We start from the raw sequence: 22689 nt of genomic DNA on the forward strand, positions 1-22689 counted from the left end.
GTGGGGGTGGGGTGTTGTCTGAAGGATGAACAAGTTGTCAGCCAACGGAAATAAGAGAAAAGTGCTCCTCGTCGCCCTCCTGTGGTTTCTAAAGGGACATGCCTGTTCAGTTCTGGTGTTTAAAAAAATTAGATGTGGAATGAGGAGTTCCCACTGGTTCACCAGCACCTTTTCCTGGCTGTGAGAAAGGAAACCACAACAACGATACATCCACCGTGTACAAAATTGTGTTTAAAAGAAAAAATAGTCTATTTTTTGCGCTTTCCTTCCCCCCTCAGTTTATTTTTCCTTGTGTTTTTATTTTGTCTTGTTTTTATATTTTATTTTAATCTGTTGATCTATCTGTGTAGTATGTATCTGAAAAGGGGGCTGGATGTATTGTTGTGGGACGGAGCGCGAGGACACGGGGACACACATAAAACGTGATGATATACATAGTTTTTATGGACCAAGGATCTTGTATAAGCTTTAGTAAAGGTACATTTTCTCCATACCTTTTTTTGTATTAAACATATAGTACACTTTTGTTACCAAATAGTTTCTATTCTTCCTCTGAGCTTGGCCTTTTTTTCTTTTTTCCCAGTTTTATATTTTGTTTTGTTAATTTTTTTTCTTGTTTTGTTAATTTTTTGAGGTCCAAAATCCAGAGGTGCATACTTATGGCGATCTTTTCCCTGAAAATAAAGAAACGCCAGGGTTTTTGGATAGAACACTTCCATTTTTTATATTTTGCTTTTTCTGTTGGGGAAAAATCTGAAGTCTGGGGATTTTTATTTTATGTTAAATTTACATAACTGAACGTTTTGTTTTGTTTTAGGGAATAACCTCAGAGGGCCTATTTTATATCATTGGTTTTTATGAAGTCTTTAAAAGGAAAAGCTTTAAGCAATGCCTCTGCCTTGCCTGCAATACTCTTATGTGCGCTATGTTTCCTTTGGAAAAAAACTATACATGTCTGTACATCTCACATAGAGCCATAGCGATATTTGCAGAATACTTCAGAAACCAGACTTCCTGCAGCTACAAAACTAAGTCAGTTTATCATTTTTCACAACGATTTAATATGCGTAGTCATTGACTTGAGGATAGCCTTAGTACTGTATATTATTCCTGTGCACACAGTCAAAAGAATGACATATCCAATGTCACATAATCTGGATTTTCAGATCATGTCGTAACATTGGTCTAAAGTATCAAATGACCTTGTGAACTCTGCCGTTGTGTTCTTGAAACTACGCCTAACTAGGTGTCTTCCAGTGTGTACTCCGATTTTTGGTGGCATTTTACTTCCATTGGTTTTCCTAAAAGCAAGACAAACACTTCCAATTTGATGTGGCCTTACTGATAACTTGACATCAAGTATTTCACCTTCTTTTTGTTGTTGCAAAATACCATGTTTACTCACTTTGGAAGAACACCTATGTTTGGCACATAAAAAACTGTTGCCTCGCTTCTCGTTGCAGGTGCTGATGTCTAATTGAACTTGTACACCCGTAATGTCCATCCACGTACCACTTGTTACCAAAACCACATTGTGAAACAAAAGAGCCTTCCGAAGGATATATTGGCCTTCATTTTGATGTACAATTACAATAACATGTTTTATGTTTTGTTTTGTTTTTCAGTGTACCTTGCGGTGCGTGGTGGCCGTAACTTTTTTGGTACATTGTCTCGTGAGCACTGTAAGGTGTTCTCAGCCTCTTAGCCTTTTTAACCACATGAACCCTAGTGTACCTATTCTGGGCATGCCATAATAGGCAAACTTTCAGCGAAAATAGTCGATCTACAAGCTTGTAGATTGGCTATTTTTGGTGTAGAGAGAAAAAGAAGGGGGGCAAAGTACAGACCCCTGGGGGACCCCGGTCAACTAAGTATATAGGGTTTTAAGTGACTAAATGTCCTGTGGTTTCCACTTAACAGAGCTAGATGTGTGTACATTGTAAACTCACTGTCCGAGAGTAGCCGCACTCGTCTTTATTTATGGCGAACAAGTCTCGTGTAGAAGCAGAAAGGCCTTCTATATGTGTATTACTGAATATGTGTATTTCCAAACATACAGCAATATTGTACAGGTCATTTCTTTTTTTTTTTGTCTGTGTTGTGATATGTCTGCCTGACCACTAGTTCACCAGCCAGCAGGTGTATGTATGTATGTAACTGTGTGTGTGTGTGTGTGTGTGTGTGTGTGTGTCTGTGACTGCGTGACTGCGTGTGTACGTGCGCGAGCGTGGGTGTGGGTGTGGGTGTTTGTGTCATGTCTCCCTACATAGTCACTAAAATGGAGCATTGAGTTAGACTCTCTTCATTTTAACAGATCATCTTCAAAGTTGTAATTGCTCTTAAGAAAAAAAAAAGGACTTCAGATAACTTTGGTCCCACCGTCTTCCGTCACGATCCAAATATGCTCCCACTCTTAAACAATTGTGTATAAACCCTCAAAGGCAATACTTATGGAACTTAGTATTACAGTACAACTGTATACTATTCCGGGAAATAACTATGATGCTGTAAATTGAATGTCTACTTAATGAAGTATGTTTGCCCTTTAAGCATACCCTTAAATATGAGCAAGGAGCAAACCAAAAAGAGGGTTCACTTGCTCCCCTCCAAACTGCTAAAAGTTTAAGTTATGCTCCCACTTTCCACTTGTCCGTCATTGATGTTAAATGTTTTGCAATTGTAATATTGATATTTTTTAAATTATTGGTACAAAGTCTCCCCCTCATGTTAGTTGGTGTTTAAAAAACAAAAAATATGAAATTAAGTGCATTATTGCCCAAGCTGCCTAGTTTGGCCTGGGAGTGTATTTTTTAAAAAAGAGGCCATGTCACGTCTGTCCTGAAATGAACTTCCTGTAATGAACTTCCTGTCTGTCAGTTTTTCTGTGGAGAAAACAGGTGCTATCAACCAACCTATGTGCCCATAGTGGCGTTGTAGCATCACAAAACCAATTTGAACTTCTTCACAGTGATGTGAAACCTGTTTTTCCAGAACAGCCCGCGGGCCGTTCTGAACCCTTTACTGCGGTGACGATGGAGATGCTCACCAAATCTTCCTGTACATTTTACAGTGTGTAATTATTTCTACTTTATGTTCAATAGGGTGTGCTCTTAAATTCGTTGTGTGCTTAATATAGCCTCTTATATTAGCATCAGCCTTTTGTTCTGTTTCGTTTACAGTTTGCAGTCGCCTCTTTTAGCATAGCAACCCCTGGTTCACCACTGTTGTGTGTGAGTGTCAACAGAAGGGGTATCACAGTTTTCACAAACTAGTAAGCTGGGGGCATGTTTATGTAAAACAAACACATTTTGACAATCTGAGCTGGCTTGATGGTTTACAGTGTCGTTTTCTCTTTAGTGTGTTAGGAGTTTTACAGAAGGGGGGGGGGGGTCAGATAATATGAGCATCAATGCATCTCTGTGTCTCACTCATTAAGGCATGTAACATGTTACATGTCTTCTTACGCTGTATTAACATGGTGACTGAGCTGTCTGGGGAGAAAAATACAAATGCCATCTCATGAACTTTTGTGATGCTATTGCAAGATATTCTGTACTTAACTGGTATATTTCTCCTTTTTATTTCTCTCCTTGCCATAATGTCTGTTGGATCGTTACAAAAGCAGCTGTTAATGTTTGTTTGTTTTTTTATAATGAGCTCTGAACAATGTATGTATCCTCTAATATGCCAAATGTCTTTTTATAACATAGAGTTTTTCATGCACTGCTAAAACAAAAAACAGGGCAGATTGAGAGGCAGCTTTAAATCAATGAAAAGGTGTGTGGAGCCCCTTCTCTGTTGCACTCAGCCTTACTCTCCCTAAGTCAATTTGGCTGTTTGCACTACAGGGCGCTAATGTCAAATTTATGCTCCGTCGCCCGTTGTACGACGAAGTATAAATCGGGCTTAACTTGTCTTTCTTTTTAACCCCCTTCCTCTATCATATTTTTTTAATTCCTACTCGCTCTCAAAAATTTCTCTTCCATGTTTATATAGATATTATGTACATTTGGAATTCTCTCCTGCTATTTGCCCTCCCTGTACATGCAGCTTGATAACGCTTCGCTTTGCAACGGTCAGACTTTGTTTTTTCCACCCACCCACCCTTCTCTCTCTCCTCTTCATACGTCCTTTAACTACAGTATCTTTCACTCTCACTCTATCTGTGTATTATGCTAGTAATGGTAAGCCGAGGTGTCAGTGTGGTAGTGTACTCAGTGCTCAAAGGGTTGCTGATGGTAGAAACCTGTGCCGTTTGTAACATTTAGCAATAATGTCAAAACGAGGGGACGGCTTTTTTTGATAACATACGATAGTTTGTTTTTTGTACATATTGCAGTTCAAGTTCATGCTCAAATCCGTATGTCATTAAAAATGAAAAAAAGAAGAAAAAAAGGAGAAAAAAATATTGCAATATTGGCATAAAAAGAGAAATAAAAATGTGATATAAAATCTGTTTTGTATGTTGTTTTTTTTATCATTTTGCTAGGATGTTGGGTTGTACGTAAATCAGGTTATTCACATGCGGATAATCATGTAAGAACCAGTTGTGTGACTTTATTACAGTATTACTTCTGAATGCTGGTATTGGATGCATCTCCATCACAGTGGAGATAGTGGCTTCCAGAACCAAATTGAACCTTTTATCTGAGGATTTTACTGTGTGGGAAGTGGTTCCAATGGGGTCTCCTTCAGTCAACTATTATGGCTGTGAGATAATGCTTTCTGCCTTTTAGATCCACTTCATTCAATCTGTTAAAAGCCCAAGCTACTCTCTCAAGTCTGTGTAGCAGCAGCTGTTTATTTGGGCAGCCAGTGGCTGATTATAAAGACATGGGCTCTGTGGATGGGTGTGTGTGTGTGTACATTATAAGAAGGGTGAGGCTCTATTTGTTAGTAGATGAGACCAGTTTCAGGACATTTCCATTATTAAGGACTTTCCTTATTTCAGTACATGATATAGAGTTGGTGACAGAAGCACATTGTGCAAGCTGAATGGCTGATTTATTGTCGGGAAAATATCTTGCACGGTGACAAACTTGTTGCAACACAGGTTCAACGGACAAATTATTCGCATAGAAATCACACTTACAGTAACTCCAAATACTGACAATCAAGCATTTTACACAGATTTCAATTACATACTTGCTATGTCAGATGTGTAAATAATCTATCCTCCAGAGCGAGGTTATAGCTACGATTACATTGCAACACAGCATAATGAGTAAACTAAATGGGAATAACAAATTGCTACATTTGCGCTGCAGTATACTTAACCAAAGTCAATATTTATCAGGTGAGTTTGACAGGCAGTGCTGGGAAATATGCTCTTTGAAGAGTGGACAGACAGGTGCTTGAAGTCCCACAGAATGATAAGGCCTACAACTATGAAGTCACACATAAACACATAGACAGCTGGTAAAGGCATCAACTGCATGAACCCTAGCCTATTCCGAGATGAGAATTCGGCAGCAATTGCTAATCTACAAGTTCACAAAATTGGGAGCTCGAAGATAGTTATTTGTGCCAAAGAGATTTGGTGAGGAGGAAAAAGGGACCAAGTATAGAGCACTGGCGGACCCTGGTCAACTAAGTATAGGGTTGATTTAAGTGCTTATTTTGAAGCTAGTGGACTAGGTCAGATGTTGTGGAATGCATATCAGGAACCGATTAATAGGCTACTACTTACAAACATGAATATACAGTATTTATATCTCTACCATGACCTGTCAAAGTTATGGTTGCCACCATATCTAGGTATAATAGCATTTGCGAATATTTCTGTACACATCTTAAATGGCTTAGAGTGCCAAATGAGTGGAGTCCATTGCAATTATATAAAACTGTTGTGTTATTCTTAAATGATAGGGAAGTGTACTAAAATGGCTTGCAAACAATCTAAATTTCTGGATTGTCTTTTCCTAAACGTATTGTCTTACACGTGTAGGTGACGCATGGTGGGATTTGGAGCAACCTTTGAATCACTTATGGGATTAAAATGAATGATAACAATTACTTTCCAAAGTGTCTTGCGTGGCTCATGGTGGGATTTGGAACCACCTTTTAATCACTCAGGGGGATTTAAGTGAATATTAACAATTACTTTCAAAAGACTTTGTTACCCAGATTTGTATACAATGTTGCTGTCACCCTTAAAGTGGTGAGAGTTGTTTATCGATAGTGTGTGGGAGCGGATTATCCATCAATGGGTATAATTCCACATGAACACACAATAGTTCTTAAGTAAGTCTGACTTGAGATCTACCGAGACTCTGATCAGGCATTCAGGATTTGTCTGGACAGCGTCAGACAGAGTGTGGATGCTGCAAGCTCGAGCAAAACAGCTTGAGAGAGGCTACATACAAGGTAGTGGTGTTGACATAGACTGAAGGGGAGTCTGTAAATAAGCACTGAATGTACACCACTGACACAGCATTGACAAACTTCTGCACCCTTGTCATGTCACACTCCAAGCGAAAGCAGCATATATGGCCATAAACAAGTCACATTAAGCACTTTGAGGGCCTTACTTAATAACAAGGTTGCACTTTTCAATACGTCTTGAGGTTTCGGCACTCGAGCCAGTGATCTACAGTAAGTTTATGTACGTCAGATTCAAGTCAACTCGTTCCAAGCTGATCCACGGACACTACTATACGTGAAGCGTGAGCTGCCGCCACTCGGGGTGTGGCCGTTCTCTTCGCTGCTTCTTAGCCCTCCTCTCACCGACCCCCCAGCGCCTCTGGCGGTGCCACTTCCGGTAGACCTCGCCGAACCGACGCCCCCGTGGCTGCGGCTGCAGCAGGCGAACGTAGCCAGCATGCCCTGGCGGAAGCGATTGTGCATGAAACAGTAGATGATTGGGTTGACGCAGGCCGACACGTAGGACAGCAGGTGGATGAAGGAGATGGGAGCCCCCGTCAGGCGGTCGGCCAACTGCCGGTCGAAGGCCTTCCACGCGTTGACCACAAACACGGGGGTCCAACAGAGGAAGAAGAGGAAGACGATGACCAGGAGCATGCGGATGACTCGCTTCTTGGCCATCAGGTTGGCCGTGGAGCTGTTGCTGCACACACGCCTCAGCTTGGCCTTGGTGGCGGTGTTGCTGGCCCCGCTGCCCCCGTTGCTGACCACACTGGCCGTACTCAAGGTCAGGCTCTTCCTTTTGGACGGCTGGAGGTAACAGCCGTCGCTGTCACCCGGTTTAATGCTGCCAGTGCTCGCTTGTCTCTCTGTCAGGGGGAAGGCCAGTAGAATGTCATCACAAGCATCACAATTTCTTTGCACTGTGTGTGTCAGATAAGAGGTATAAATGTTCACTGTGTCGTTTGGAAAAGCATCCAGTTATAAGTCAAAGAATGAGGAGATTTATAGTGCTGTTAAACCAAGTAATTATCTTACCTCTGTTGGATTTCTTATTGTTCAGCTCAAACTTGATTCCCCGATAGAGTTCCAGAGAAATGCGTCCATAGGCTGCCATCATCACTATCCCAGGGATAAGAAAGAGTAGGAGCAACAGAGACACATACCTGAAGGGGACAGATTAAGTGGGTCATGGGGATGAATCATACGATCAGTCACTCAGTGCGTCACATCTCATCAAACTAGAGGTCTAGCTACATCCCTACAGCATCTAGCACTGACAGGTCAACACAAGATGTACCTCTTGTGTTTTCAGTGCAGCTGCAGACATGAGCTCTTCTGCCATGAAAGGGCCATACCGGTGTCAATAGGTCATGGGAATTAATCATAGGAAGAACAGTCACTCAGTGCATCACATCTTATCAAACCGGAGGCCTAACTACATCCCTACGTTAACTAGCACTGACAGATCAACAGAAGATTTACCTCTTGAGGGTTTTCTTTTCAGTGCAGACATAGCTCTTCTGTCATGACAGTCAATACAATACAATACATTACTGTCTATTCACTGCTTTATTCATACATCGTACATGAACCTAGAGCATTTCTCCATTAGACTTACGTTACAAATCTTACCTGAATAATGGAGTAAATGTTGGCTAAACATTGTAAAAAACTAATTTTATTTGGAAAATGGTAGACAGTATCATATACCACTGAACTCCTCACTGAACACAATACACTAAATGGTGGTCTACCACCTACCACCTACCTCCTATCTGTACTGTCGTCACTCTGGACAGTTTGCTAATTGCTACACATTCTCAATCTCAAAAGTTGTACTATAGTGATGGGTTGGGGCAATCTGACCATGCGTCACCCGTTGGAAGGGAGGGGATCCCATCATGTAATTTTTCAGTGTCCACTAAAAACGTTTGAAACGAGGGAGGTGCGCCGGCAGAAGCAGACTTGAGCTCCGCGAGCGAGCAAGTGGCCGTACCGAGCGGTGAGAAGTCTGCTTCTGTCGACTCAATGGCGTTCAATCATAAATCACCCGTCCTCGTCAACATGCATCGTGAGAGGACGTCCCATCATCGTGTCAATGTCTGAAGCAGGGAGGAGTCCTGTCGCATCAAACGGGTGACGCATGGTCAAATCCTGTCCCATGTCGTCACCCGTTTAGCGCAACAAATGTGAAAATGTGTTGAGTAGGTAAGAGGATAACATCTCTCACCAGGACTGCTGGATGACATCGTGGGGCCAGACCAGGCGGCACATGTACCCCGTACTGTTGTTGAAACGGATAAAGGGCTTCAGGGTGCTGGCGATGGGGTAAGGCAGCATGAGGATGAAGGATGCCACCCAGGTGGCCGAAATGACCTTGGCGGCGTGGGACTTAGTCTGCCACGTCCTGGAGGACAGCGGGTTGCAGATGGCACTGTAGCGCTCCAGGGAGATGGCCATCAGGTTGAAGGTGGACACACTGACCGAGACTCCTGTACAAACCAAGAAAGGACAAAACATAAATATTGCAGTGTTTATAGGTTCATGTTAATGGCTACAAGATAATGGAGTTATTATGAGATTTCAGTCAGACGTTTCACATGAAACTGATTTATTGAGTGGCAGGCTATCAGAGTAGTGGATCTTGAAGTCTAATAAGCTCTGAACCTGTCGCTTCCTGCAAGCCTACACCTTAAAGATTAGCAAACAAAAAAAACAGGGAGAGAGGATAGTAAACGACGTCCCCCAGGGGAAATCTAGAATCAGAGTCTACAGGACAGGTACATGGGGTGGAGGAGGACGTGATGAATGCAGGAACGATGAGTAGCAGTGATTGCAATCTGAGCAGTGGAGCAGCAACATAGGTAGAGTGGGAGTGAAGAAGTGCATTTCACAGCTTAAAGAGAGCCTTATTACAGGTCTTGACACTCTAGCCATTGTTCCAAGCTGATCCACGGACTCTGTTGCAGTGAGGCGACTTCAGCAGCGTGACTCAAGTTGTTGTTTTATTTGATGATTGTAATAAACCTATGTTAATCAAAGAACAAACTGTCTCATTAGGAGTTTCTTTAATAGTCATGATATTATATTTTCTTCTGCTACACGATGGACAAACATGAATAACCGCATAAGCATAACAGTACATTGTATTGTTGAGAACACTAGGATTTGGAATCAAACATTCAGTGGATCCATGACATCAATCATCTGTGTTCTGTCTTGTTTTGGTTTGTGTAGAGAACAGTTTTCTGGACTGCACTAAGACAGAAACTAGTCAGATTGGGTAGTGTTGCCTTTTCGGAAGCTAAACATGACTTGAATTGGGCTTTTTGCCAGTCTGGACACAGCTAACCCCCACATCATGGTGTTTGTAATCCTTAACCACTTGAACCCCTAGCATCCCTATTCCGGGGGGAACGTTCGGCAAAAAATAGCAGATCTACAAGCTCTAGATCTGCTATTTTTGGCGAAGAGATTTGGTGTAGAGTGAGAAAAGCGTGTACCAGGAACAGTTGCAAATCATGTCCGTTTAACAAAATATAGAGGGTTTAAACTTTAAGTGGTCAGAAGCACTTGCCAATTTAACAGCATCACATTGTCACGCTGACTGCTGGTGATGTCATGGCACTTTAACGATTTGTCAAATTGAAATGTACTATTGTATAGAGCCAGAGGACACCCTGCACGATGGGATATAATATACAGCCCAGTCTGTTACAGTGCAGTGTTAACAAACTCAGTAATAATAACATTGAGTCCTATAAATACATCCACATTATCGTGGTGTACGATCCCAGCGGAGGGCCACATAAACACGTTATCCTACATGTAGACAAATGAGATAATCGGCCGTGGCTGGCAGCACCGTGGTTGTCACCATACACCCAACAGGAAGCATTGATACATTGAGAATTAGGATCCCAGTGGCCCCACACACAGTCAAATCCTGAACATTCATTTACCTCTGACAGTGTAATCTACACTGTCAGAGGTAAATTAATGCTCAGGCTTTTGCTGTGCATAAGTTAATGAAGAAAAAATTAAATTAACGATGTAATTAACCAAATTCAGTCGTGATGGAGATATCACACGCACCATCATTAGGCAGCGCTCATGAAGTCTTGCAAGATTTTTAAACCATGCTTTGAGAGAACTTGCATAGCTTACTTTAGGTAACAATTGTCGTTGCACTGGCTGTAATAAAACATAAATTAATATGCCTCAATGCAGCTGTGCGAATACAGAGCACGCATCATTCAGGGCACATTCTGAATTTCAAACAGGAACATGTCATACTTGACCACTCTCATTCCATCAATGCAGATGTATTTTATGAATAATATTTGTGCTTATAAAATCACATTATTCATAGGCTTGGTTGTAAGCCATTCCTGGACCTTTTCCTGTTAGTTTGTCACTGAAATGAAGGTTATTATTCAGCATTAGCCAGTTTACATTCCTGCAGAGAGAAACAGAGCCTTGAACAATACACAGGCCACAACCCAGATGTCTTTGTTTAGCGCCTCTGTGAAACACTATATGATTTCCCTCAATAAGGCTGAACTGTTAGATATGTTTTATTATAAGTGTATTAAAATGTAAACAATGCAAGAAGGCTAATTTGATGGATTCTCTCATGCAGACTAATGTAAAATTCTACAGTCCCTGGTCCTGGCTAAATTTCTAAATGCCAAGATATGACATATTTTCAAAACGATGCTGGACATTTTAGAGAAACTCAGCAAATGCTATAACTTTTTCCACTGTGTTTAACATGTCTTGGGAATTAAAATAACCAAAATACATTTCAAAAGATCAGCATATCCCCTTGAGACACAAAACCATTCTGATCTACGGTAAAATCCTCAGTGTTCATTTAACACAGAGGGTGCACAAATGGAGCCATTTTGGTCAATTCATTTGGGTCAATACTGTACTCTCAGTGTGAAATTAACACAGATTTTTGTGTGCAACCGTGTGGCCCCTACTGTCCACTCACCCATGAAGTACATGACAAGCTTGCACATGCCGGTGCCGAAGATGAAGTTCTTCATGAGGTTGGGGATGAAGGTGAAGGGGATGCAGATCAGGGACAGCATGAGGTCGCTGACCGCCAGCGACAGCAGGAACAGGTTGGTGACGGTCCTCATGCGGCGGTTCCTCACCAGCACGGCGATGATGAGGCTGTTGCCGACGACACTGAGGAGGAAGATGAGGCTGTACAGGACGATCCGCACCTTCTGGTCGATGTCTGAGACGCGTGAAGATGGACAGATGGACAGATGACATCAGTAATGAAAGGATAGAATAATAGACAGATAGCCAAAGAGACACATTAGGATGTCACTGACATCATGTTCCCTGAAAATTGCACTACATAATCAGACAGCACAAACTCATCACACATGCACCCACGCTAGTGCAAATGAGCACACCATGTGCACTCTGGATGGTAGGCTGTTAGATGTTTATTTGCTATTTAAATGATGGTTTAAATATTGTTTTAATAGCTACACGTCTCAGACATGCATGATTAAAACAAACTGCATGTAAACAGCATCCATCACTGTCAGTGTCTTCTTCTGAAAACACATTTCATGCAGACAAGGCAAACATATCAATGGTTCTCAAAGTGGGGTCCAGGGATTCCTTGAGGGGACTCAGGATTCCTTGAGGGGGTTCTTAATTGACCGTTACAAGTCTGTAACTCTGTAACTCTGACAATATACAAATATACAAATGTCAAACTTAAAAATGTCAAGGTCCTTGACATTTTTTTGTTTGAGAACCTGCTGATCTATATGCCTATTTGCATAATTAATTCAAAGAATGAGAACAACTGGACTGTTGCTATTTGCTTATGACAACATTAAAACATATTCCCCATACTGTAGCCTAAAATACATGCGTAATATGCGCATTTTGCGCACCAGTCAAAAGATGCCCAAAAGTCACTTACGAATACGAATCAAATTCATCACTTTGGAGCATCGATATGTACAAACAACCCATTCCAACAGACAGTTGAATGACATTTTCGTTTGCCACCATTCTTTTTTAAATTATAAGAATATCATAATGGAACTGAAAAGGGCTCTTTTTACGTTTTATTTTATGATATCAAATAAAACGTGAGCCGTTTCCAGTTCCAGGTGGTAACTGAGGTATTTTTTTTTTACTTTACCGGAGTAGCCTATTATAGTATACTTCTAGGCTACTCCACTATCTCAGAGGAAAATATTGTACTTTTACTCCACTACAATTATATGAAAACTTTAGTTAGTTACTTGGTAGATTTTGATTATTATTACAAAACACACTAACCATTTCAGCCCTATATATATTTCGGCCATTTGAAAATAGCAGATCTACAAGCTCACAAATGCATGGCGAATGGCAATGCATGCATTGTGAGCTTGTAGATCTGCTATTTTCACATTATTATTTTCCTGGAAAGAACAAAAAAGAGAGCGGGAAAACGAAAGAAAGCCCATAGTCATTAACCAGCCTACCTTTCGAGTCGTTTGAGGAATCCTGATATTCATCCTCGCAGTCAGAGATATTCTTAATCCCAAGGCTACACAAGATCTTGTTTAAATCAGTAGAATTTATACTAAGCATGTCGTGCAAGGTGAACGTCTCCATGTCCATGATGGTGGCTGTTGCTTCAAAGCTCCACTCACAGTCACAGTAGCCTACACAATTCAAGTAAACCTACAAAAATGACAAAAAAACGTCTCATCCCAATAAGCTACACACTGGAACATCAGCCATGATCTGGTTTTAAAAAGGTTCCAAAGAATGCTGATTATAGGCCTGTGTGTCCTTCTGTGTCGCAGATGCTGAGCAGTAGCCTAATAATATGACAATACACAGCCTATTTGACCAAGGGACAATTTCTCTGTAGACAAACGTCAGTGCCGTTCCGTTCCGTTCCGTGCGCTTCTCTCGTCTTGCGCGTCTTCCTCAAAGCGAGCGCGCTGCTCGCTTTGAGGAAGACGCGCACCATGCGCGCTGCACGGTGCGCGTCAAACCAAACCCTCTCCTCCTGAAACCGCCCGAACTCCAAAAATCATTTGGACACATTGGAAAAAGAAGGGGAGGCTCCTGCATTAAAAAATTGGCTCAATTAAATGACTAGCAGGCTACACTTCACCTTGAAGGAATAAGGTAGCCTACTCCTTAAAAAATAAAGAGACTCAATTTGATACGGTTTGGCTGCCTCTCATTCGTTACCTGGATAGTAGCACTTAACGGACAGGACACACACCTGTGGTCGACTGTCTACGTGATTTCAAGTGTTGTTTTTGTTTTCCATGGCAAACTTTTATTTTACTACTTTATTTTATGTAATGTCAGTATGGGTTTCTTTTCCTTTTGTCTTATTTGTTGCTCTTTTTTCTTTTTTGTTTTACATACATTAAAAAAAAGAATGTACATTGTAGGAACAAATTGTATAACATTTTATAATCTGTTCTTATTAATAAAACATATTTGACAAAAACGAACCGCTGAACTCCGTCACCGAAGTCCGTCCTTTTCCTTCCCTGCACTGGTTGCCTGTCAGTCTGTTTTAGGATTGATTGTATTGATTACTTTTTAAATCACTTCATGGGCCTCGCCCCTAAATATGTTTGGGTTATTAACCCTGTATGAGCCTATCCGAGAGGTCCTAGGCAGTGGAGTGGAAGACAACAGGTGACCATGTTGCTGAGTGTCAGGGCTCCTCGCTGCCTGACCATGCTTACTGTCTTCTTTTAGGGTCACTTCTTAAACTGTGTAGGCTATATCGAAACAAACGCCGTTTCTCAATTGACTTTTTTTTAAATTAATGTCACATTATGCCGTTGAGTAGGCTATTATAAGTGCTATTCTTTGTTTGTTTTGCATTATATTGCATATTTTTCTCATATTGGTAGTTTTCCTCAATTGATGGTATAAAGTGGGTGTTTGTTGTGTCGTTGATATTGTAGCGACCCACAAAAGACCCATACGTAATTTGCTCTTCCAAGATAGCTAGTTTTCTTGGCCGTGCTTGTTACCTCCTGGTCTGCCGAGGTGGAGACCGGAGTTCGATTCCAGCTCAGTGAAAAGTTACATTGGTGTCAGAAGTGGGATCACTACACTACTTCCTCCTTTCAAAAGCGTGCCCTCCCGCTTCACACTTCACTCTTGAGTCCCTCACGTCTCTCACGCAAGGGCACGCTCCACCGGTCCTCAACCGCTTCTGACACCAATGTAACGCTTCACACACCGAACTGAAATCGAACCCCGGTCTCCAGCCCGGCAGGCCGCTAGGCAGTGATGTGTTCTACCGTGTTAAGCTATATACGTACCATTTCTAACCATTTCATCCATTGAAAACACGCTAGCTCGGTGCGCAACATGTTTCATTGGTGTCAGAAGTGGGATCGCCACAATATTATTGCTTTTTTCTGTCAAAGGCCTTTCCATAATTTAGATGTTGAAATGTTATTGTTTCCCTTACGTATTTTACACTGCCTGCCGCAAAAGATTATTATTATTATTAGTCTATATTTGGTTGTTGTACGTGCATGCGTGCGAGTGTCTCTGTGTGTATGAGTGTAGGTACGCGGGGGTGTAGTGTTAACGGATTATAGCAGAACATGTATTCAAGCTGTAGGCTATAGCCTTGCCTGCTTTGGCATTTTATGGAAGGCTGTCAGGATGGATCAACGTTTCAGTTGACTTAAAAATCTCATTATTACGGTATGCTACACACAGACGTTGCATACACACAGGCTGGAAACAAAGGTGGTGATAGGCAAATGGGTGACTCATGGCAGTGGTTCTGAAACATTCTAATTTCAAGGATCCCCCAGTTTGGTATAAATTAGGCCACGGACTCCCCATACCTCAGAGAGTGTGTACAAATGGAACAAATGGAACTTTATAGTCTCCGATTGTTACAGTTATGAATTTGGTTCCTATCAACAAAACAATTTAGCTGGGAACCCCTTGGATGACCCTGGGGGTCCCCGGACCCCACTTTGAGAACCAACACTGACTCATGGTTCCCACATTGATGGGCGAAGTCCACCATAGTCCATCGTAGAAAAATCCAAGCATGGAAAATGGTGGCGGCCATACATTGTCCAATTGCTGGCAAATCTTAAATGATGTCAGTGTGATTCAGAACGCCATGCATGTGATTAGGAGCTTTATAGTAGCTACCCAGAGCCTTTTTTTTTTTCTCAAACCATGTGGTTGACAATTTGACATCCTCATCCTCTTTGGCAAAGTGAATTATTATCGTTCTACAGCACATCCAAGTTATTTCATGATAATTATATTGGTTACAACCTGCAACTTTAAATAATAAATCAAATGTTACAATTCGCACCGCTGTATTCCATTGGTGTAAGGTACATTTACTAACGTACTGTACTTAAGTACAATTTTGAAGTATTTCCAATTTTCAGTAGGCTACTTTTACTTCTACTCCAATACACCTCAGAGGCAAATGTTGTACTTTTACTCCACTACTTATTATTTGAAAACTTTAGTTACTAGTTACTCTGTAAATTTTGATTATTATTACAAAACATACAGCAACGCATTGTGAGCTTGTAGATCTGCTATTTTCAAAAGATTTGTATACATTTATATATTTTAGAAAACTTGCGAAATGGGACATTCTGCACAATGAGTACTTTCAAATGTTACAATTCATACCACTGTATTCTTAGAACAGTTCTGTCAGATAACTCACGAATAGATTGAACCAATATTACAGACCAAATATATGAACAATATTATAGAATGAGAATACAAGAGTGGATGTAATATATTTTATTTTGGCGTTCAGGCTCTGCTACATTTTTCTCCCTGCTCAGCATAATTAAGACAACCATCATTAACCTTTAAGAGCAGGGAGATATATATACATAACAACCCCCCATGGGGAACAGAACCAATAGCAGAACCCACTGGTGGTGCTGGGGTGGTGGTGGGAGTAAACGCTGCATGACAACACCTATGAAACACAAAGCAGACAGAACACAGATGAAGATGAGCTTAAATAACCCGCCCGATTGGACAGCTGACTGCCACGTCAGAGTATGACGTACTGTATGGGTCTGCATGACACTGTAAACAGCCCCATAGAATCTCTCTCGAGTGTATGCTGCCAGAACTAACTCGCAGGCTACGTATAATTTGTTGTAGCCTACTCGCAGTGGTTCTCAACCTTTTCAGACCTTGACCCCCCAAAATAATCATATTTGAACTGGGGACCCCCCAAAATAATCATATTTGAACTGGGGACCCCCCACCCTGACAGGCTCTTGGAATTGTAGGAGTTGAGGCATTACATTTAGTTTGACTCGGTTTAACGGATAATTGTGAAAATAGCAGATCTACAAGCTCACAACGCCTCGCAACGAAAACTATTTTTGCCTCTTTCTTATTATATATTATTTGACAATTTGGCCAATGTTTGACCAGTTTTTATAGTATAGTTTGTCGATTACTTTTGATGCAGTAATGGTCCTTTTCTTTTGGGGGTCCTGACCCACAGGTTGAGAACCACTTCAATGTACTGAAAAGCAGTGAGTTGAGCTAGTAGGAACTAATGTGGGATGCTCATGTTTCCCTCTAGGTCCAGGACATAATAGTGCGCTGCTGACAGCGTTGCCATGTCGGCTTATTATAAGCGACTTTGGGCTTCTTTTTCTGTAAAGTTGCTTGTAAATATTGGTAGCTGCGGGTTACGTTTGCTTGTTTCCAAAGTGTAGTTGCTTATTTAGGCTTGTTTCCACATTTTTGTAATACATTTTTAAACCAGTGGTTCTCAGATATTTTCATAAATGTTTTGTGCTAGGGAGCATTTGTGTTAGAATGTTTCCAAAAATATTCAAAACATTAAACATTTTATTGGAAGAGTTTTTGAAAATAGCAGATCTACGAGCTCACAACGGGTCACAAAGGGTCGCATCGCGACGTGTTGTGACCTTGTAGATGGGCTATTTTCAAATAGCTGATGTTTAAAGAGCTCATGTGGCCTTTAGTCTCTTCTTTTTGGCTTGTTTTCAGAGACACGGTCGCTTATTTCTCTTACACAATCTGGCAACACTGGTGCTCTGCTGCTAAGTTGCTAAGTAACCACTGCAGACATCGAGATCGAGTGCATCATCGATGGATTCCAAAAATCAGACGGTCCTGATCATATAAAAAAAAACATATTTAAAATGATGGCTGACGGAACTGAGTTATCGATGACAATTGCTCAGATTGTCCAGCGACTGAAAGGAAGCCATTTACACTCTCAGATCGAGAGGCAGGCCAAAGTGAGTGAACATCAGGTGAACGTTTAGCTTTCTGCTCTGGGGAGAGCCTATTTCTTTGGTGTTACGACCAAGTGGGCGTGATTTTGAGGCATCGTTTTTGTAAGGTTTAGATATATAACCACGCCCACCTGTGTGAAACACCAAAGAAAGAGGGAGTCCCCTCTGGTCTGCAAGGTGTACGACTCCAAATGTCGTCCGGAGTCAGTTGTTTACCTCGAACAGCTGACCAGCTTGCAAAATCCAGGGCTGCAATTATTATAGAGTATTTTCTTATTTTTTCTTATCTGATTATTCTGTCGATTACTTTTTCGATGAATAAAATAATTGAGAAGCGTGCTTTTTGTAACATTTTGTTTTAATTATTTTATACTTTATAGTGCAACAGTGTCATGCAAAAATAGTGAAAATAGCAGATCTACAAGTTTACAACGTGTTGCATCGTGACACATTGTGAGCTATGAGCTTGTAGATTATTTTCACCATATAAATCCTTTTTTTTTAAACTTCACACCTATAATGACATAAACTAAATTATTGATCATCAATTATAATTTTTCTATAATCGACAAATTGATTAAATCAAATATTTGATTAACTGTTGCACCCCTAACACAGTCCATATGATGTTTTTATAACTCATTTTATGTGAACTAGGACTGTTTACACCAACCTGAGATCAAATTGGAATCTCTTAAAGAGGATGTTCGCAGTTTCCTTAAAACGTCTGGTAAGCATGTTGTAAGCAGTAACTGTCACATTTGATAAATTTGTCTTTTTTTATAAATACTGTCTCTGGTAATGCACGTGGGCACATTTTTTTACTTAATTTCTTATTTTTATTTTATTATTACTGCAAACAATACTACTAGTAATGCAACAACAATAATACAGAAACACTTATGTTTACAGGTTGGGAAAGAAAGCTACAGAATGCAGTATATAGAGAAATGCACGTGTAAGTGACTTTCAACCTTTGTTGGGCTATTATAGCATTTGTGTATTTTGTTTTTAAATACAAAACAACTTTCTTTTCCATATTGTTTCTTTGGTTTCACAAATTGTTTTTCAAAACATACCACACTTTGGTTAGTCCATCATGCAAAACAACTCTTCCATAATGTATGAATACCTGGCTACAGAGAGTCTGTAATTACAAAAGTTGCTACGGCATTCCAAAAATAAATACAAATGCATGACGGTTGGCTCAAGTAGGCAGTTCATTTCCGTTCCTCCAGCTGCTAACGCGTTTCGGCTAGAGCCTTCATCAGAGCACATTAAAATGGAACGATGGTGGTACATGACATGCTGCTTTATATTACACCCAATCATCCCCACCAGAGGAAGCACACCTGCTCCCCCATATTCAGGAAGCTATCATCTGTTTTGTCATTTCCATTTATGAAAAAATATTTTCAAAAGTATTTTCTGAAGGCATCAGGCTCCAAAGCAGTCAGGCAGTATCACAAAGTTAATTCACCCTCACTGATTTGCAAACGAGTGACTTGCAAACTTGCACTGATCGATCGCGCAAGTGTGACCCCCCCCCTCCCTCAAGATGCCACCTTAATGCTATGAATAGGTGGCTGCCTACTTTAATGGGAGGCCCTCTATTGGGAGGCCAATAGACAAATTTTAGACCAAGTTTAGACCAATCAACATGTGTGATCCTGTGCATGTGCTGAAATAGTACTGTTACTTAGATATTGTGACCCAATTTACTTTTCTTCTTTTACATGGGTTCAGATCTTTCAAATTAGGCTCATGTTAAATTTGTAGCCAAAAAGGCCATTGAAAATCCATTAAGAATGGCCTTTTCTTCGCCAAAAGGGCATGCACTCTGACATGCACTGTACATACTGTACACGTGGTCACAATGCATTTCCTGCCAATTGTGATGCAGACCTGCATGCCCTCAGCCCTCTTGGCCTATCGCTGGCCCACCGTCACCTCAGTTTGCACCAGTATCCTTGTTTGTGTAGTCAAATGATGGGTTTGACGCCTATAATATCTGGATATGAGATTTGTGTTTGTCTGCGTTGGACCCATTTGTCTCTGTCAGATATTGGGGACAGTGTTTAATATGCTCCCTGCTTTGCTGTGTTATTTGATTCTTCTTATCATCTATTGCAGCTTTCGTTTGATTCCCCTTATCTGTGTTCAGCTCTCCAATGGGAAATTAAACAGCAGTCTATCAGTTCAGCTTTTTATACAGTCTCACAGTGCTGTTTCACCCAGTCTTTTGACATGCAGTTTCTATTACATTCAAGCAGGGAAAAGCATGTCATTCATTAAAACTGTTTGTTCTACAGTGACAAGGGTGACATAATGTATATATATAGTCTTCCTTAAGCTTAATTTATGCGCCATCGCTCGACAGTGTTGCTTGCCTAGTCGACGAGAGTACATTTTCAAGCTGCGTTTATAGCTTGAAGTACAATTCTTGTCGGCGAGTGAAGCGACACCTTCAAACTACAGACTATAAATTAGACTTTTTCATAGATTGAAACGCCTACAGCTGCACCGCCCACTGTTTTTCTTTAAGGGTGACATAAAACACTCCCACCCCCTCCTCCCCCTGTTGGACGCGAGTCATCCCAATGTCTTGTAGGGTGTTTATATTGGGGTGAAAGTTGTGTAACACAAGGAGACCATGAGTCACGCAATATGTCTGGGGCATCATAAGTGGGCTTAGACGGAACCACGTGGTAGACTTGGTTTAGAGGAGTTCACGAGGGGACTAAAGCAGTGTTTCGCAAACAATGGGCCGGTAGCCATTTTTGGGTCGCGGCCTCACGTTTTCCTATATAGAATATGTATTTCAAAAGATTTTCACAAATTAAAATGAAATAGAAAATAAAGAAAAACGAAGAAATTCAACCCATTGCACTCTTGTGAGCTTGGCTGAAGCTATTTTCACTATGTTTAAAATATGGCTTAAGTGGTTAATTCATCATGTTTTTTGTAAGTTTGGGTCCCGGGGAGACACCTTGTATCTTTTGGGTCTAGAGTTGAAAAGTTTGGGAATCCCTGAACTAAAGGACCCTTGTAGTAACTATGCTTTATTGTAAAAAAAAAAAAAGACAAAATAGTAACAGAGGTTCAGATGAGTATATCAGCAACACAAATATGTTTTTAGAACAAAAATATACATACAACGGTTTCTTGTTTCTCTTCAGTTTTGAAGAGTTCCCTTCCTCCATTCCCCCACCCATAATGGCACATTGGTTAGACAATAACTGTAAGAAAAAAAGCGAAATAAAGTAAAATTTACATACAATAAAGATCATTATTTTTTGCATATCATCATGCATAAAATTGTATACATACACACTGTATATTATATATGTACACTACAGTATATAGTGTATGTACTTTTGTTTTCATAACCTTTCCAATATTCTCCATTTCTGGTATTTCATGGGTTTTTATACACTACTGTTGTTTTTGCGTGGTGCAGCCAACCTCCCCACAGCCACCCTGCAGTCCCTCCAGAACACCTCAAAGAGCCTCTGGCATACATGCGCAAGGCACAGGTCAGTCTGTCTCTTCCTATCTCCATCAGTCAATGTGACACTGTCTTCTCTGCCTGCCCACGCAGGAAATGTGGTCCACTTTTTACCGTGTGTGTGTGTGTGTGTGTGTGTGTTCTCCTTGACAGGCCAACTGGGAGAAACGTATCCTCAAAAGCCTAAACAGCATGTGTACAGAGTTGGAAGTCCCACTGGCTCGCAAGGTGCCTAAAATGTGTTTTCAATCAAGGCTCAGCACATTCACAATATTTCTCTGTTGTAGCTTTTGGGAAACATAATTATTTCCTGGTGTAATAGCATTTTTTCACATTGTACCCTTCCACTGTATAGTTAGTTTATTGTAACTAATATGCGGTTTCACTTTGCACTTGTTCACGCTTAAGCTGTGAGCTTACCTAACTCTGTGGCTAAGCTCTGCCCGAAGCATAGTTAGCTGTTAACTTTTGGGTTGAGTAGGTCAAAGAGCAAAGTCACAATAAGGTCAAGGTAAAAATGTAGAGCAGATTTCCATGAAACATGGAATGATCAGTAAGCTGTTAAAAGAAAAAGCTGCACATCTACTTTAAAGCAAGGGCAGGACAAACTGATTAAGGCAGGTAAAAATAAATAGAGTCTGCACACTGTAAAAGTAACTTGCATCAATAGTTTATCAACATTTCAACAAATAGACCTCTTTGTTGAAACGTTAATAAACTATTGACTGGGAAAAGTTACTTTTACACTGTGGGGACTCTATTTATTTATTTATTTTACCTCTAATGATCAGTAAGCTTCACAGACGACATGATTAACTTTTGGGACAAAAAGGTTTAGGTCATAATTACATAATCGGTCATATATCAGGAAAGGAGACACTTGGAATAAGAGAAACTGGTTTGGGCAGGGTTTGCACCTCCCAGTGTTTTATTGTTTAAAAAAAAAAATGTTTTAATTAAATGCTTATTCAGGATGTATCCTGCTGATTTAGGCCCACAGGGCTGTATTGACAGGACAGTGAGGACACACACCTTTGACATGTTTCTTCCTGCTCCGCAGAGGCCTGTAGTGGAGCAGAAGGAGCTTACCAACAAATGGAATGAGATGGGCACCGATGAACCAGGTGTGGACACCCAAGTCTTCACTAGATGAGAGTTTGGCAGCAGTCAGTCAGGCGCTGGTGTATTTGAGATTAGCATAAGTGTCCACTAGCTCACAGAATTGTACCCCCCCCCCCCTCAGAGGGCATTGTCATGTAGTCACAGTGCTGAAAGGCCTAGTTCTTGGATGAGAATCCACCCATGCCCATTCTTCAAACCTGTGCAAAGCACATGGTGTAACCTATGGCAATCTTTGACTACGAAGGCTAAACACAGAACCTTCCATAACCTGAAATCTTCCAGAACCTGTGAAGTTCTGTGATGTTTTTTGTTTTGTTCCAAAATTAGGATCTGAGAACCATATCTGAAACCGAGCCATATAGCGCATGGAACCAATCCAGAACCTGT

At 40.8% G+C, this 22689-nt stretch overlaps 2 protein-coding genes across 3 annotated transcripts in view; one reads left to right on the forward strand and one right to left on the reverse strand.

Moving 5' to 3' along the window:
- Positions 1-5825: 5825 nt before the first annotated feature.
- On the reverse strand, positions 5826-13030 carry cckar (cholecystokinin A receptor). Its single transcript, XM_080451976.1, has 5 exons — positions 12879-13030; positions 11366-11617; positions 8597-8858; positions 7402-7529; positions 5826-7232 (listed from the first exon to the last, which is right to left on the reverse strand). Exons 1-5 carry the CDS (start codon positions 13015-13017, stop codon positions 6616-6618), a joined length of 1398 nt encoding a protein of 465 aa, XP_080308102.1. The 5' UTR covers positions 13018-13030; the 3' UTR covers positions 5826-6615.
- A 4498-nt stretch (positions 13031-17528) lies between these two features.
- Positions 17529-22689, forward strand: part of tbc1d19 (TBC1 domain family, member 19) — a 32502-nt gene continuing 27341 nt past the window's right edge. For both annotated transcript variants that reach the window (XR_013934584.1, XM_080451484.1), the window contains exons 1-6: positions 17529-17675; positions 18330-18402; positions 18585-18630; positions 21133-21208; positions 21334-21408; positions 22241-22304. Coding sequence is in view for 1 of the 2 variants with exons in the window: in XM_080451484.1 (XP_080307610.1) it covers positions 17577-17675; positions 18330-18402; positions 18585-18630; positions 21133-21208; positions 21334-21408; positions 22241-22304 (433 nt within the window). In the remaining variant the exon portion in view is untranslated. The remainder of the gene's footprint in view (positions 17676-18329; positions 18403-18584; positions 18631-21132; positions 21209-21333; positions 21409-22240; positions 22305-22689) is intronic.

This window comes from Gymnoscopelus braueri, assembly GCF_963280865.1.
Source record: "Gymnoscopelus braueri genome assembly, chromosome: 15".
NCBI classification, from domain to species: domain Eukaryota; kingdom Metazoa; phylum Chordata; class Actinopteri; order Myctophiformes; family Myctophidae; genus Gymnoscopelus; species Gymnoscopelus braueri.

What these genes read in the sequence shown, in the direction of transcription:
- cckar (XM_080451976.1), bottom strand. Translation starts at nt 13,017, where the DNA reads ATGGACATGGAGACGTTCACCTTGCACGACATGCTTAGTATAAATTCT. An exon ending in GCTTGTCATGTACTTCATGG is followed by an intron (nt 8,859 to 11,365) that starts GTGAGTGGACAG and finishes TGGTTTGTACAG; the next exon opens with GAGTCTCGGTCAGTGTGTCC. An exon ending in GATGTCATCCAGCAGTCCTG is followed by an intron (nt 7,530 to 8,596) that starts GTGAGAGATGTT and finishes TGTCCCCTTCAG; the next exon opens with GTATGTGTCTCTGTTGCTCC.